The 15,653-nt window shown below is 33.4% G+C and overlaps 2 protein-coding genes and 1 long non-coding RNA gene across 8 annotated transcripts; 2 read left to right on the forward strand and 1 right to left on the reverse strand.

Annotated features, from left to right (window-relative positions):
• The first annotated feature begins 82 nt into the window (after positions 1-82).
• Positions 83-3,052, forward strand: LOC141485892 (uncharacterized). Its single transcript, XR_012467518.1, has 2 exons — positions 83-384; positions 992-3,052. It is a non-coding gene; the product is annotated as an uncharacterized lncRNA (long non-coding RNA).
• Positions 404-4,117, reverse strand: LOC111504200 (hsp70-binding protein 1). 4 transcript variants are annotated; one of them, XM_023158704.2, is made up of 7 exons: positions 3,987-4,117; positions 3,693-3,932; positions 2,896-3,076; positions 2,591-2,812; positions 2,330-2,485; positions 725-933; positions 404-562 (listed from the first exon to the last, which is right to left on the reverse strand). In XM_023158704.2, the coding sequence occupies exons 2-7, from the start codon at positions 3,885-3,887 to the stop codon at positions 509-511; spliced, it is 1,017 nt and encodes a 338-aa protein (XP_023014472.2). In that variant the 5' UTR covers positions 3,888-3,932; positions 3,987-4,117; the 3' UTR covers positions 404-508. The 4 variants fall into 4 exon arrangements, with proteins under 4 accessions (XP_023014472.2, XP_074039620.1, XP_074039622.1 ...); XM_074183519.1 differs by having other exon boundaries at positions 3,693-3,940; positions 3,987-4,096; XM_074183521.1 differs by lacking the exon at positions 3,987-4,117 and adding an exon at positions 3,267-3,560 and having other exon boundaries at positions 3,693-3,832.
• A 1,829-nt stretch (positions 4,118-5,946) lies between these two features.
• On the forward strand, positions 5,947-9,444 carry agt (O-6-alkylguanine-DNA alkyltransferase). 3 transcript variants are annotated; one of them, XM_074183522.1, is made up of 2 exons: positions 5,947-6,771; positions 8,191-9,444. In XM_074183522.1, the coding sequence occupies exons 1-2, from the start codon at positions 6,212-6,214 to the stop codon at positions 8,267-8,269; spliced, it is 639 nt and encodes a 212-aa protein (XP_074039623.1). In that variant the 5' UTR covers positions 5,947-6,211; the 3' UTR covers positions 8,270-9,444. The 3 variants fall into 3 exon arrangements, 2 of the variants coding, with proteins under 2 accessions (XP_074039623.1, XP_023014474.1); XR_012467516.1 differs by having other exon boundaries at positions 5,954-7,028; positions 9,369-9,444; XM_023158706.2 differs by having other exon boundaries at positions 5,955-6,771; positions 9,369-9,444.
• Positions 9,445-15,653: the final 6,209 nt, after the last annotated feature.

Here is a 15,653-nt window from a genome sequence, read left to right on the forward strand (position 1 = left end):
GTAACTGAAAACGTAATGAAGTTCAAAATAAAATATTTATTTATAGATTCTCATTGCCGCCATTTGTAATTCGCCGGCTTGGTACAGTCAGTCTTATGCATTTATTAATCGAGAAAATAATAAACCTTACAAATTTTACAGAAAAGTAACAGCTTTTGCTATAATTTAAAAAAAAGAAATTCCAAGTATTTGAACACAGGAGATGTCAGTTTATTTCCAGAGAAAATACTAGTTTGCCATTTGCTTGACAGGAGTGTACTGTAAACAAATGCTTCTAAGGGCGGTAGCTATGAATTTACATAAACTTAGGGTGGGTGACATACAAATTTATTTAGAAACATATGCGTCATTCCTTTCTCCCTAGTATTACGCCTGGAAAAGAAGGTAATTAAAACAAAAGCTAAACTTTTGAACAAATTTATTGCATAGAATTCATGAAATGAAGGGTAACAAAAAAATCAGTTGAAAGAATAAAAATTCCTTGAAATTATTACATATCCATGATAGATCAACATTCAGAGTTCAAGATGTGGAGAAGCCTTTTGCAATACTCTTCTTCTTCCTGTGAACAAAAAAACATTAAAAAAATATTGATATTTTAACTCTTTTCGAACTTAGCATTCTGATATGATTCATGAGTACAGATGAACCTGAAGCTGTGTTAAAATATCTTCTTACATTTGATTCTAACTTTATTGGTATGATTCAAAACTTGTCAAATTACCTGACATTCCTCTTTACTCCTAATACTCGCCAGATATCTTTGTAGAACTTCTTTCAGTTTCAAACTTGGATTTTTGCATTCTGATATAGCCTTAACATTGTTTTCAACCAAACACACCAGTAGTGACAAAACATGCTCATGACTTGTCAGCCTTTCCATTGAAATAAGAGAAATGAGAGTAGATACAAAACCTAGATTGATCAAATGATCTGAAAAAAAAGTAAAAATTATATTTCAGTGTTTAAATTGAAAAGGATTTATTTTTAGTTGAGATTACTGTCTTATTCCAAAACATCGATGTCCGCAATGGAGGATGAAAGTGTTCTATGTAAATGAAATTTTACCTCTTTCATATGCTATATTGTGTAGCAATCCTGTGAATGATATCTGATTCAATCCCATAATGAATGATTGGAATACAAAGTGAATAGGAAAAAGTATTTTTTGTATTATTCAATGTTCATATAAAAGTAGTTCTATCGAAACATTTTTTTCTTTCGAGTAATTCAATGTTTATATGAAAGTAGCTGTTTCGAGAAGGCATTTTTTTCCAGTTTGTGTCTGAAAGTTACTTCTCTGTATGATCTAAACATCTTTGTGGAGATTTTACCATTGAATTATTTGTTTTCTACTTTTTTTTTGGAATATTCCCACATTTTTTTATGAAGATAGAGGAGTAAAAAGCCAAAACCTTCCTTTCCCAGATATTTCAATGTTTCTACTTGCTCAGAGCAGTGCTAATAATAGTAGGTATATTATTTTACTAGTGGAAATAACATTTTTCGCAAGCCATACTTCACACCAACTGGGAGAAAGTTGAGAGTTATTTGAGCTTGAGAAATTTGTTGACTAGTAAAACTCTATACTTTTTCTATGATATATTCAACCAAAAATAGTTTCAATATTCATAAATGTTTTTTATTACAAATCAGGAAGAAGATATCACTAACATTGATTTAAAATTTATGTTCAGGAAATTGTAAAATATAATTTAAAAGAAGAATGCCTGCGAAGATCGTGGACCTGTCTACCAATGATTATATATACAAAAGGACTACAAGTCAAGTCGTCAAAATAAAGAAATAAATTTACGTGGACAAAGATAAATATACCCTGTAAGATACTGAGAAATTAAAATATAACAAACATTAAACTGCTGATAATTAATGACGATCTTGTAGTTTGAATATATTTATGTTAATTCATAACAGAAGGGCACATGGTGAGATATTGCATAAGAGGTAGGTAGTCTTTAAACAAGATACTATTTACTTTTGACACTATGGATGGAAGTTGAGAATAAGGTATTAAATATTGAAAAAAATTACTTTATTCTAAGACTTTCACATAAAAAGCGTTACAAAATGGTAATTCTTGTCCGCTGTATAATAGTTTCCTCTAATACTCATAGAAGCTATTGTATAGTGTGACACATATTGTGGTTTTGTAAACTATTTGTGTGAAATTCAAGCTGCCTTCAATATGTTTTTCGAAAACTTGCATATGCCAATTATTTTTGTGAAATATATTTTTATAATTATTGTCGAGGAAGATTAAATTCAATATTAAGACATATTTTCGGGTACATTTTAACAATTTTCTTGCCTTTTATTTCTGGTGATGATCTACATAAGGAAGATAATAAGAAAGTGGCTTTTATTGTGAACTTCTCATTGTTCCTTTTGAGAGTGTTCAACAGAATTGATAGGCCGTTATAATGGAGTAATTGGTTCAACCCCTCCGAGTTCTCTCTGACAATACCTGAAAATAACATTTTCAAAATAATGATCATGGTATGATGTAATTAAATGTTTCATCTGGATTTAGACTGATTATGTAAAACATTCAACTATATAAAATACTTGCCACTCAATGCATATATGGCTTTGACAGCAACTATGGTATCTTCATCTTTTTCTATCAAACTCAAGAGCATTGGAATAAATTCATTATCTAGTACAATTTTCTGACAATAAGTATTATTCTGGCATAGAACAGCCAATAATTCACAACCTCCTGCTCTTACTTTGGCATTTGAACATTTAAGACAAGGGTAAAGTATTGTGAAGCCTCCTATTTTGTGGAAATCTACAAAAATAAATGTTACTCTTGTAATCAATTAGTACAAAAATGGCTAGCAAAGCAGGAGAGTGCTATTACTAGATTCTCACCATTAGCTATGTCAATATTATCGACATATTCCAAAATGGTATCTATAGCTTCTACGAATTCGGTAGTGTCGTCTCCAGGTTTTAAATTTTCTATTTTTCGGAGGGTTTGAATTTGTTTTTGTAAAACTTCCACTACATCTATGGTCATTGATTTCAGTGCATTTTCCAAAAATCTCTTCCTCTGAAACAACATACAATTTAATTATGGAGAGTCATATTAAATTTGTCATTGTCAATGTAGAAAGTTAGTGCACTGGCATTTGAAACCAAATGGAGTGTTGAAAGAAATGTTTTGTCATACAAATGAATACAAGAGCTTTTTTTCAGTTAGTACCTCTACAAAATCAAATGAATATGGAATTGGTACATACTTTCATGATATCAACTTGATTGTTGAAACACATTTCAGCAGTTCTGGAGACTGAGATAGGTGTTTTATTCAATGTTTATTATTCTATTCTGTACCTACAATGAGTTTTCATGTGTAATTTTGTTCAAATAAAATGAACTGAACTTATCTTCCTACATATAGGAATAGGTAACCTATTTTACAGGGCACTCATACAAGTGGGCTACAGTTATATAATTAAATATGTTTTTGTTTCCATCCATTATTTAGCTTGCAATAAACATCATTCATGTTAGGTTGAGAGGATATAATATTGCTGCAAATAGTATAGATACTTCTGTACTAGTTTCATAGTATATAGGAATTGTGTAAAGCTCTTCAATACATTATTTAATATTTTAAAGAATTATCCCATAATAAAGTATTGATTTTTCATTCAAAACTGTACCTCCTCGTCTAAAGGCTGAAATACGGAATCATGTGGGGCATCTTCTGTTTTAGTGGCCTCCATGGCAAACCTCAGTAGTCCCTGAAGACTAGAAGGTTGACGAGGTTGTCCCATATTTCCTTCAGACTGACTGGCAACTACTGCTGGTTCAGGAATAAGTGCCAAGGAAGTTTGAGGTTTGTTTACTGCCGGCATGTTGTAGTTATACTGAAATTTTCGATAAAAATATTTTACGTCTCCCTAAAAAACTGCAAGTTCAAAATTTGATTAGTGGGAAGAATCACATGAAATTACTGTAATATAAAATGATATACATGATAAACAAAAACAAGAAACACGTTCATCTATTTTCTATTTCGCTCGACCGATGTCAGGCACAGAATGGTCTGTGATGTCAAGATCAGAAAAGTCACAACTCAGTTATAGTTTTGTGATCTGTGGAAAAGAACGAAACCTTTACTTTCTGTTAGGAACAACAGCTGCCAAATCACTTTACATATCACAAAATCACAAGACGTGACCAATAAATGACCAATCTCCGCGCAGAAAGCTGAAGTAAAACCATCAGGCACCTGTGCAGCGTCTTCTATCTGGATGATTCGTCACAAGTAACTTCCTATATATTAAAAATTTAAAGTAATATTTGGTTAGGATGACCACCAACAGGCCGGCTTCGGAATATTAGCTCCCCGTCAGTGCCAGGTGGGTCATTTCAGACGAAGCGAACCGTCTGAATATCCCGAAGAAAGAAAATTGTCTGCAGGTGGCTCAGTGGTACATCCTATTGAATCAAATGCAGACAAAACTTATGACTAGTTGGAATTATTCTGTTTGTTTTCTTTGATAGTAAAATAATCTAATGATTTTTTTTCTTTGGAACTTAAAACCGTTTCGAAATGATTTGTTTGAAGGTGATTGACAATGTTTCGTGATGAGTTTCACTAGTTCGGACTTCCATTGTCTACTATATAAAATGATTTGAAATCCCTGAAACAAGTAAAAGAGAATAATTAAAAAAAGAATAATTGAAAATAACAAATAATAACAATTAAGCAACAATAAACCTGAAATGAAATGATAGTGAAATAACCTACAAGTAAAAATACAATAATTGAATAAATATTTATTCAATTATTGTATTTTTACTTGTAGGTTATTTCACTATCATTTCATTTCAGGTTTATTGTTGCTTAATATAATTGTTATTTTCAACTATTCTTTTTTTAATTATTCTCTTTTACTTGTTTCAGGGATTTCAAATCATTTTATATAGTAGACAATGGAAGTCCGAACTAGTGAAACTCGTTTCGAAATGAGTTATATTGCCTTTTCTTAATAACAAATAAAATTAATTTCGAACGAGCTCCTCCGGAGAAAAGTTGAAGTTTCGAAAAACGTATAATTTCTCACTTGAATTTTATGAAACACATACAAGCAAATACATACAACACATGCGCACACATACATACACTCACACACACACTTTATTCACTTTCTCTAATGTCAAATAAATGAGTAACACATAATTTCGGTTGCCTGTAGCGAATGGCGTCAGAATACCCCTGCCAAATAATGAGATGAGCCGTAAAGGTAAGAGTCCCCTAAATGGCACCTCATCCTAATTCGTTTGTGTCAGACTTATATATATGATTCCGAGTCTACCGTGTCACTAACGGAGCCTCCCGAGATGGTTATATTTTTCCTAGCTACTCATGAAGTCCTTTATTGATCAAAAAGCAACTCTAGAGACGAGTTACACGTTGACTAGACGGCCCCAACTGCCCTCCCTGTAATATCTGCTAAAAGACAAGAGCTTTTCAATTCACAATCTCTTTACCCTGTTAACAAAGCTATGAGGTTCCTTCTTGTTTAAAAACAAATTTTTCAAGATTTTTGTATTGGTTATGTTAAGATGTCTATACACTGATGAATAATGAATATAAATGCTGATATGCATTTTTGTTTCTAAAATTGTTGTAGACCGAATAGGGTAGTTCTGACGTTGCCCCAAATGGTCAATATTTCTAATGATATTAGACATCGTCATCAATTGATTATTTTCTCTTAGAAATTTATCATCTCTTCGTTATATTATACGCTCTGAAGGTGAACCTGTATGAATTGATGTATTTACCTTTCCTGTCTCCATTATAAAAATGTGTCGAATAAAATGAATGAAATATATACATCATGTATTAATACTTTTGTAATCGGAACATACTAATCTGATCACATCACTACACACTATGCAGTTGTTTAAAACCAAAGTGTACCACTGGCTGTTTTGTGAAGTGTACACAGCATCACAAACAGGTGGTTTGTGCACAGCATCAATAGCATACCCTATGCTGTGGTGTGTACTTTTTGTTCAAACAAAAACACATATTACAAAAATGTAGTTGTTATCTGTGTTGTAAATGTTTGTTTATGGGTGTAGGGAGTGGTGGTGTGAGTAACTGTAAGATACATATATGATAATAAATAAGGTGAAATGATTTCTTACTGAAGACCAGATAAAAATGTCTCTGAAGTGTACAATATCAAAACTTTCTCCCGAGGACTACAAGCAATGTGAAGATTTTACTGTGATATATGGAACTGTAAATACAAAATTCGGAAAATGCTTGATGGGAATGCATGAAGATCAAATATGTTTTCTATCTTTCATTGATGATTCTGGTAGTATGAACAGCAATGGACTTTGTACTAGTGAACTACTCAAGTTATTTCCAAAAGCATCATTGTATGAGAACAATGGAAAAATCCTTGGAAAAGCCCAAGAAATATTTGATCAAAATGCCCAAGGAGAAGTAAAAGTTCTTCTTAAAGGTTCAGCTTTTCAAATTAGAATTTGGGAACAATTGGTCAAATTGAAAAGAGGATCGACAACAACTTATGAAGACATTGCAAAAGCTATTGGTCATCCCAAGGCAGTTAGATGTGTGGCATCTGCTATTGCAAAAAACAATATTTCATATTTAGTTCCTTGTCACAGAGTCATCAGCAAAAATGGGACACTGAATAAATATAAATGGGGTACTGAAAGGAAGTTGAACATGTTACGAGCAGAAAAAATGGTGTAATAATTTTTTTAATACATTACTCCAGTGAAATTATCTTTCCCAACAGTAAATTGTTGCATTGGCAGCAATTTTTACCCTGTATTCAAAAATTGAACATTTGTATGTTCAAAGAGTATAAAGTGTTTATATTTGAAGGCAACTGGTTTTACAAATCAGTCATTCGAACATTTTCTGGTTGCCTGACATTTATATGACTATGAATCACATAGCTCTATGAAAAAGAAATAACAGTCATGTGAACAATAAATGGCAAGTAAGCAAATTCAGAGTGAATCAATGAATGATTGAGATTTATATATTGCTATATTCACTAACATGGCTAGAGTATATTATGTTTTTGAAAAGTCTTTTATCATATGAAATGTGTTGTACACATTAGTATGAAAGTGTTTTTTGAAATTTAAGGAGTTTAGTCCAAGTTGGTTATCGCAAACATAAGTCATTTTCTAAATATGTTTCGTATCCCTCAAAATACTGACAGTAAAATAAAAGACCTTAAAAAACAGATGGGCAGTAAAATTATATTATTCATATTTCTGAAGACGAAGGTTTTCCATGTTCTATTATTAGAACTATATATTATTATATTTAAATATCTCCGAAACTAGTCTACTTTTATTTTATTCAAGATAAATAAAATATGTTATTAGTGACTTCAATTGATTTCTTCTTGACAAAATTCTTAGTATCAGGTGTCTTTTGCTAACATCTCATAAATCATATTCAGGAAACGCTTATTTGTGAGATTTTCACCACATAGTTTTACAAGAACGCAACTCGTTTTGCTATACAAAAGCTTTTTTAGGCATGTCTATACTAGACACGCCTAGACAGTTTTACAGAAAGCAACACATTTCGCTGTACAATAGCTTTTTCAGGCGTGTATATACTAGACAAACCTGAGAACAAGTTGATTGACCTCATTGACTTCTTTTTTGGCAGTATTACCATTTAGATTAGCAACATTTAAAAAAGGAGGTTTATTGGATGCATAAGTATAACTATATACTCAATCAATAAAAGTTCACAAGATTGGTTTAAATAGAACTGTTTATCTATGTCATAATTCACAACTTATATCCCTTTACAATTTCGCTTACTAAATTAAATATGGACATTTTCATTTGGTGGAAAACATCCAATTGTCAGACTTTTTATGTCCTTCATCAATTCATATAATGGAATAAAAGTACATGTACATCAAAACATTGGTACAATAAACTAACCTCAAAATTAAAGGAGATGACTGATTTTTGCTCAATTTTTTGTCATAAAATGAGTATGGAAAAAAATCAATTAATTTTGACACATTGGGTTTTTTAACTCCAAATGTTCGCAGGAGAAAAACTGAAGTGGAGTTAACTGTATTTTTTCCAGAACTTAATGCAATATTTTCTAGCAACTATTGATTCCAGAAGCATTCAAGCCCCTGAAATCAGAAACATCAAGCACCATGGTATAGTTCTAGACCAAGATAGTAAGGTTGAAATTTAATCCATTGAGGAAACCCATGACAGCATAATTAATAAATCTGCTCAGTCAAATGTCATTTCAGATTACTTTCATATATTGGCGACTAAACAGAGCAAACTAGTGCCAGAAAAATATAATCTTCAGTACTAACCGAGAGAACCTGGCTGGGACATAACTTACTCTTTCTTCATAAAATTTTGGATTGCTGCGCCAGAAGAAGAATTTGACAAAAAGAAAAGAAGATATGGTTTAGTATTGCCCAGTGAAATCATGTTGGTAAAAATATTGAAAGTTTCATCAAGAAATCTGCTTATGAAATGCTCCATAACCTGTTAGATCACCATTTTGCTTTATCATTTGCACAGATCCTGATACAATAGAAGATAGGTTTTCTTTGGTAGTTTTTTTGTTTGCCACTGGAGAAATTGATTAATTTTTATAAAGTTATGTTTGAAAATGTAATGGAGGATAATTATTAACTGTGATAGAGTATTTGGTATTTGGTTTTTAATTATATCCCTTCCAACTAACTGTAATTGGTTGTTAAATTGCGTTCATGACATTCAAGTGTAATAGAGTTGATACTCATTATCAAGTACAAACAATATCTTAATAGTTTACAATAAAGACTATTTTTTGATTGATAAGTTTTACACGCCAACAATTATTAATCTTATTCGTACCAAAACTACAGCACTCAAATAAAAAACAAATGGGTAAGAGTCATTACTTGGAAAGTATTTGTATTCATAGTGAATAATTCAATATGGAATAGATTATAGACCAGAAATTTAAAATGAAAACAATGAAAGAAATTTCGTTAGGAAAATGAATGATACCGATCAGTTGAGAAATGCCACTAGTGATTCTATTGATGTTTAAGAATTAATAAGTAGTAAACAGTACTTTCCTTACACAATATGTACAAATCATGTAATGAAAGTTATGAATTCTGCAATATCCATTAAGTTATGCTCATGCATCCAATAACCTACTCATAGAGTTTAATGTTGTGTTGGATTCAATAGAATTGATTCATTCTTATTTTTATTCAGTTCAAAAAATCTTGTATCCAACCAAGAAAGAACATATCAATGCTCATACAATCTTTTTTTTACAGGGCAAAACAAGAGTTGATTAACCGCTTCTTTAAAACGGGCCAAGAAAAACAGAAAAATAAATGATTTATTTATTTATTTATTTGTTTATTTATTCATTCATTTGTTTGAATATTTACTAGCAAACCATTCTGAAATGATAATCACTAGTCCAATTATTGAAATAGGTCTGAATACTTTTTTCATAAAATTGATTTCACAATCGAGGTTCATTGACAACAATAATTTGTCTTTAGAATACCAGTTTGAGTTATTCATAAAATTATTATAAGAAGCTACGTACTTTTATTACATATAAACAAAGCATGGTTTTCTAATAAATTGGGACATATGCGTTGAGTGTACGAATTTCCTAAAAGAGTTATCGGGACAAAACAATCTTGAGATAAAAATTATTACAAAAAATTTAAACTTAATTATTGTAAAAAAATTGAGAGGTAAAACTGAACTATAATAATCATCTTACAGAATCATCAAGTAACTTTTCAAAAACTTCACTTTCAAATATAAAGGAAAAGTGACAAGCTGACAAATAATAACAGCAACTTTCTTTAATTAATATTTTCAAATGTACTCAAATCTGTATCATAACAAATTTACCTCAAAGTCAACACCACAAAATTGATCATAACTGAAACTACTCAAAATGAAATCAGAGAAGCTATACATAATATGAAAAGAAACAGTAGCAGGAACTTGTGATGCACTGTTTGGAACCTTTGGTGTAGTAATGAATATTACTGGAGTTTTTTCCCAACACCAAACCGTTTTTTTTAACACATCGACACGTGTTTCAATCACCAACTGATCATCTTCAAGAGGAAGATCAAACTACTCATACTCACAAAGCTATTCTTATTTATTACATAGATACCTGTTCTAGGTACCTGCGTCTTGAGTGTCTTAAATTAATTTTACAATTTGCCTTATCTACTTGTCCTAAATTAATTTTACAATGTGTCCTTATGATAGTCGGGTACATCTAATAATTGCAATATTATAAGATATATAAAATTAATTTAACATATTGCCTTATCTATGTGAATAATGCAATATGTGAAATTAATTTTATACAGCTTATTTTATACAATTATTAGATGTACCTGACTATTACATAAGGACAAGTAGATAAGGCAAATTGTAAAATTAATTTAATACACTCAAGACGCACATATCTAAAACAGATATCTATGGTACAAATAAGGATAGCTTTGTAAATGTGATTAGTTTGATCTTCCGCTTGAAGATGATCACTTGGAGATCAAAACACGTGTCGAGGTGTTGAAATAACGGTTTGGTGTTGGGAAAAAAACTCCAGTAATATTCAGTAGGTATCAGGAACATTTACGATATAAGCTCGGAACCCTTAAAATCGCTTAGGAACCAAATAATATAAACCTTATGTTAATTGTTCATCAGGAGTATCAAGCTTGGTGTATATACTCGTTGTATATTGTGGTCTCAAAAATTGTGCTTATCTTGACTACCTATATAGTGACATGCCGATATCACTACCACATACCTTGTCAAAGACCTATGAAAAAAAATACTGGAATAAATATGAAAATAAACAATCATTTTGAACAAAATTTACAAACTCCTAAAATGATTTCCACCATAACAAATCCAAAACTCTTGCAATAAGTAGTTATAGTTATATCTACTATTAATTCCGGCATTGATAACAAAAAGTTTGTTGGATGTTTGTGACGTATCAAATGCATTTAATGTTCTCTTATCATAGCTTTAGAAATATACCTTCAATGCAAAACTAATTCAGCTTATCACTCCCTTCTTCAATGGCAGTGAGCAAACTATTTACTTTATTTTTTAAAATCTGAATTATCATCAGTACTGCATGAGTTCCTCAAGGCTCGGTGCTGGGTCCGTTACAATCAAGAGAGACGGTCGCAAAGGCCATTGATTAGTTTAACTGTAACAGACTGTTCAAGTGAATCGAAAACTGATTACCTATGTGCGTATATCGTTTTTTTCAAGATAGCTGGAAACTGATGTAAACTTATTTGTTTGAAGGTGATTGACAATGTTTCATGATAAATTTCACTAGTTCGGACTTCCATTGTCTAATATATAAAATGATTTGAAATCCCTGAAACAACTAAAAAAGAAGAATTAAAAATAAATAGCTGTAAATAAAAAACCTGAAATGAAATAATAGTGAAATAAAATACAAATAAAAATGAAAAAATTGAACAAAAAAAATAAAAAAGAAATACAAAATGAAAGTAAAGATAAAAATAAAAAGTTAAGAGATTCCAAGGTTCACGACGTTTCGTTTGTTAGTATCCACAATCGTCTTCGGGTGATGACTGGACTGATTCCTCCGAGAGATGACTATTTATAAGTGGTTCGAGTATTTTCACTTATCCCCGCTTTCCATTTTTTCCGATTCACTGGTTCAGTGGGAGATGACCGTTTGGCGGCAGTTGGCCATTTTTCTCTTGATGAAGAGTTTCCATATGGTGCGTATTTCTACGCTCTGGCTTGGCTGAATACGTTGTTGGACAACATGTATGCGGCTTCCTTGAATTTTCTCGTAAACCAATGTTCCTCTCTGTGTAAGATCTCGGCTTGGGACCACTCGATGTGGTCAATGGTCTGCTATTCCTGATTTGCTGGTTTCCCCTCCATTTGTGTGTTTCTTGTGCTCGGCAACGCGAACATTCAATGGCCCTTAGTTTCACCAATATAGGATTTTCCGCACTCACAGGGTATCCGATTAATGCAATTCTTGGAATCGCAGTTTGCGTTTGGTGGCCTGGTTTTCGTGAGGCTTCTACGGGTGGTGTTACCGGATCCGAAGCAGGTTCTGATGTACTTGGAACCAATTCTGCTTATCCTCCCCGATAATAATCTGATGTAGAGAAGTGCAAGCACTGGTTGTGACGGCTTCTTCTTCTTGCTAGGCTTCTGCTGTCTTATAGCCAAAATCTTTTCTACCATCGCTTTGGAGTAGCCATTCCGTTGAAGATCATTTTTGATGATGTTTAATTCCTTCTCGAGCACTTAGTGTCGGTCCTCTTCACCAAAACGTTAAAGAATGACAATTCGTTGTGGATTTCCTTCTCTATTGTGAAAGTGATGGAGAGTCTCACGCTTTTGATGTGTTTCAGGAAGACGTCTAGTTCAGTATTCCCATGGTTCCATATTATGAAGGTGTCGTCAACATATCTCAACCAGACTCGAGGTTTCTTGGGGGCTTCTTCAATGGCCAGACTTTCAAACCACTCCATATATATGTCTGATATGAGTGGTGAAAGTGGCGATCCCATTGTGTAAAGAATTCGTCCTTCAGTTGGAAATAACAGCACACAGCATCGTAGTAATTCCATAATTACTTCTATAGGTAGATTCGTTTTCTATTTCAGGTTCCCGTCTTCGGATAGCTTTCTCTATATGAACGTTGGTGTAAAGGCTTTCCACGTCGAAACTTATTAGTTGATCTTCCTATGTGACTTCAATTGACCCTAGTAGTTCGACAAAATGCATTGAATTCTTCACAAATGACGATGTTTTTCCTTGTAATGGTTTTATTAAGGGAATTAAAAATCTAGATAAGTTTTGAGTAGCCGAATCTCTGGAGCTGATGATCGGTCTAAGCGGAACGTCCTTCTTGTGGATTTTGGGTAGTCCATACAAGTAAGGAGGCTTACTGTGGTGCGGTGTTAGCGATGATGTAAACTTGAATATACTTTTTGATTCTACCCTAACTTGGAAATTTCATGTTGATATAATAAAAATTATGCAGTGTTACGTATCCCCTGAAAAACTTGAGATAAGGAACAGTATTGACTACTGCAGGCATATTCATCGACACTCCCACTCCGCACGTGCTGAAAGATTTTTTTGCATTTAGTGACTAGCTATACGCTTCATGCTCCATCAAACTAATAGAGATGTCAAAATGAGGTTCACTGAACTAGGAATCTTAACTGTTCCATTACACTACATCTACGTATGTCTTAAATACGTAAAGATGAGTCAAAGATCCTATATGATATAATAGGTACTCGTCAAAAAGATAATCATGTTGAACAATATAGCCCATTATAAAAATCTGAAATTATGAAACTCCTGTATTCTTTGCATCTATGAGATGCATCTTCACTAAGAGGTTCCCAATGACGATAGAACAATTTCTGATTAAACAAGCCTATAATAGTATTGAATAGTTCTTATCAGATGAAGCTGTTTCTTTTATGCCAGTGTTGTAGTACTGATCCATCGAGTGAAAACTTTCATACCTAATTTTTTTTCTTGTTCAAACTTTGTTTTATACGGTGCGCGCGTAAAAGGTAGACTAAAGTCATTTGCTGCTAAAAGTATCATATTCGTGATAAATCTTTGGACAGTTCGATTTTCAAATTCAGTTTGCCGTGTTCTCGAAAATACTTCCAGTATACAGGATGATTCATTTCAGAATCACCCTGTGGAATCAGCCGATTCCACAAGTGAACCCATTTCATTTCTTCTGATGATTGGTCCTGCGGAGAGACTCAAGTGGTAATTATTGATTCGACGTGCCCGGATGATAGATTCGATGGGTATTCAGACACTAAGTATACATTTGAATGAGGAGCGTGATTTTGAATTCAACCAGGACGAGTTTGGACAGTTATATGACCCAAATAAACTAAATGCCGACTTTGGGGTGATGAATGAGTTTTTCCCAATCTTTCAGGGACCACCCAGCCTCGACATTATGGATCAGTATTTGACAAAGCATACCAATTCGTTCCACCCCCAAAAATGATCATAATGGCTTATTTTCCGGAACCTGACATCATCAGTATTGATGATGATGATTTAATGCAAATTTCGCGGCCAGTTTGTAGTTAGACGGGCCGCTTCCAGGTCGTGTATTTTGTACAGGCGCGAAGCGCCTGTCACTGCCATTCGGGCCGTGAATTTGCAGGTGCAAAGCGCCAGCCACTCACATTCGGGTCGTGTATTGGCAGGCGCGAAGCACCTACCACTCGTGAATTTGCAGTTGTGGGTGTGAAGCACCCACCAATCTACCACAAGTCCAAAAAATATTTCATTATATTGTGGAAAATTTCGACGCCCTGGCTCACGTATCTCTTTCACAACCTGCACGCTCAGTAAAAGTATCAACTAAATCAGTTATAATGTCAATTCGCATTTTCAAAGTACTTATTCGATCAGCTAATGCAGCATTGATGCAGGCATTTTGCTGATGAATCGAAGTTCGATGTGTTTTGGATCAACGTATTTCCTAACGTGGCGAAGCATTATGGAACATTGGATTCCTTGACAGCCTCCAAAGTTAACTCGTTGAATATCCTTAAGTGGCATAATCATTACCTTCTATAGGTTTACCGACATTCTGCAATCGCTTATTTTGAATGACAAGCACCATGTGGTGTGAGAATGAATCCAATACCCGACCTTCCAACAATTGGCTTACTAACGCCACCTCTCACAGGCACAAATTAGTCAATTGTGCTATGCATTAAAAGATTGTCTGTGAGTAACTCAGCAAATATCACACATGGAGTTCATGATATTACCGTCAATAGACTAATCCTTCTTCACGTAATTCCTCAGTTATGACCAATAAATAATTCATTATCGTGCCCGGTATGTCCAGCCATAAGTGAACTCCAAAGTAACCGAATCGACCGCGATCAACCAATTCTACCAGTATATTCCTATAAACATAATCTATATGTTTATTTCTGATATATATTTTTGAGTGGGTATTATGCCAGCACCTTCTCTACTGGGGTTTTTCAGTGAATTTCCATTGGATAATAATAGTGATATGATTACTTCCCAATATATTTTCCAATTATACGATATTAGATTGGCCGCAGTGGTAGTGCACCCGACTCACGATCGGAAGGCCGTGGGTTCGATTCCTGCCTCGACCAGACCAGACCCCGTTAGTCCTTAGCTCGCACAAGTTTCTCAACTTCTGAGAGTTGTCGTTCGTATGGAGGCGCTAGCTGATTAACGGAAAAACAGATTTTAAAACAGATAGACCCTGTTTTATTTCGTTGTATTTATAAGCTGCCTTCGTTAATCTGAGTAAATCACCATGAGCAGTCATATCGGAAGTGGGAATATTTCCTGGTGGTACTTTCATAAATATTGATTTTTATAGTTTTTTGTGTGCCCTGATAAGCGGCAATAGTTCTACCATTCTTCTTGAACACAATTTTCTCATCGATGAACTCCACTCAGCCACACCCATTTGCAAATTCTCCGTTTCAGTCTTCATGCAAACTCCAAAGACGATATCG

Source organism: Leptinotarsa decemlineata, unplaced genomic scaffold, assembly GCF_025532065.1.
Source record: "Leptinotarsa decemlineata unplaced genomic scaffold, Ldec_3_MD MMD2_tig00026340_RagTag_RagTag, whole genome shotgun sequence".
Lineage (NCBI taxonomy): Eukaryota > Metazoa > Arthropoda > Insecta > Coleoptera > Chrysomelidae > Leptinotarsa > Leptinotarsa decemlineata.

Coding starts and splice junctions, on each gene's coding strand:
- LOC111504200 (XM_023158704.2), bottom strand. CDS start 3,887: ATGCCGGCAGTAAACAAACCTCAAACTTCCTTGGCACTTATTCCTGAA. Junction 2,486..2,590: donor AGCCATATATGCATTGAGTG/GCAAGTATTTTA, acceptor TGTTATTTTCAG/GTATTGTCAGAGAGAACTCG. Junction 563..724: donor GGAGTAAAGAGGAATGTCAG/GTAATTTGACAA, acceptor TTTTGTTCACAG/GAAGAAGAAGAGTATTGCAA.
- agt (XM_074183522.1), top strand. CDS start 6,212: ATGTCTCTGAAGTGTACAATATCAAAACTTTCTCCCGAGGACTACAAG. Junction 6,772..8,190: donor TTACGAGCAGAAAAAATGGT/GTAATAATTTTT, acceptor TATTGATTCCAG/AAGCATTCAAGCCCCTGAAA.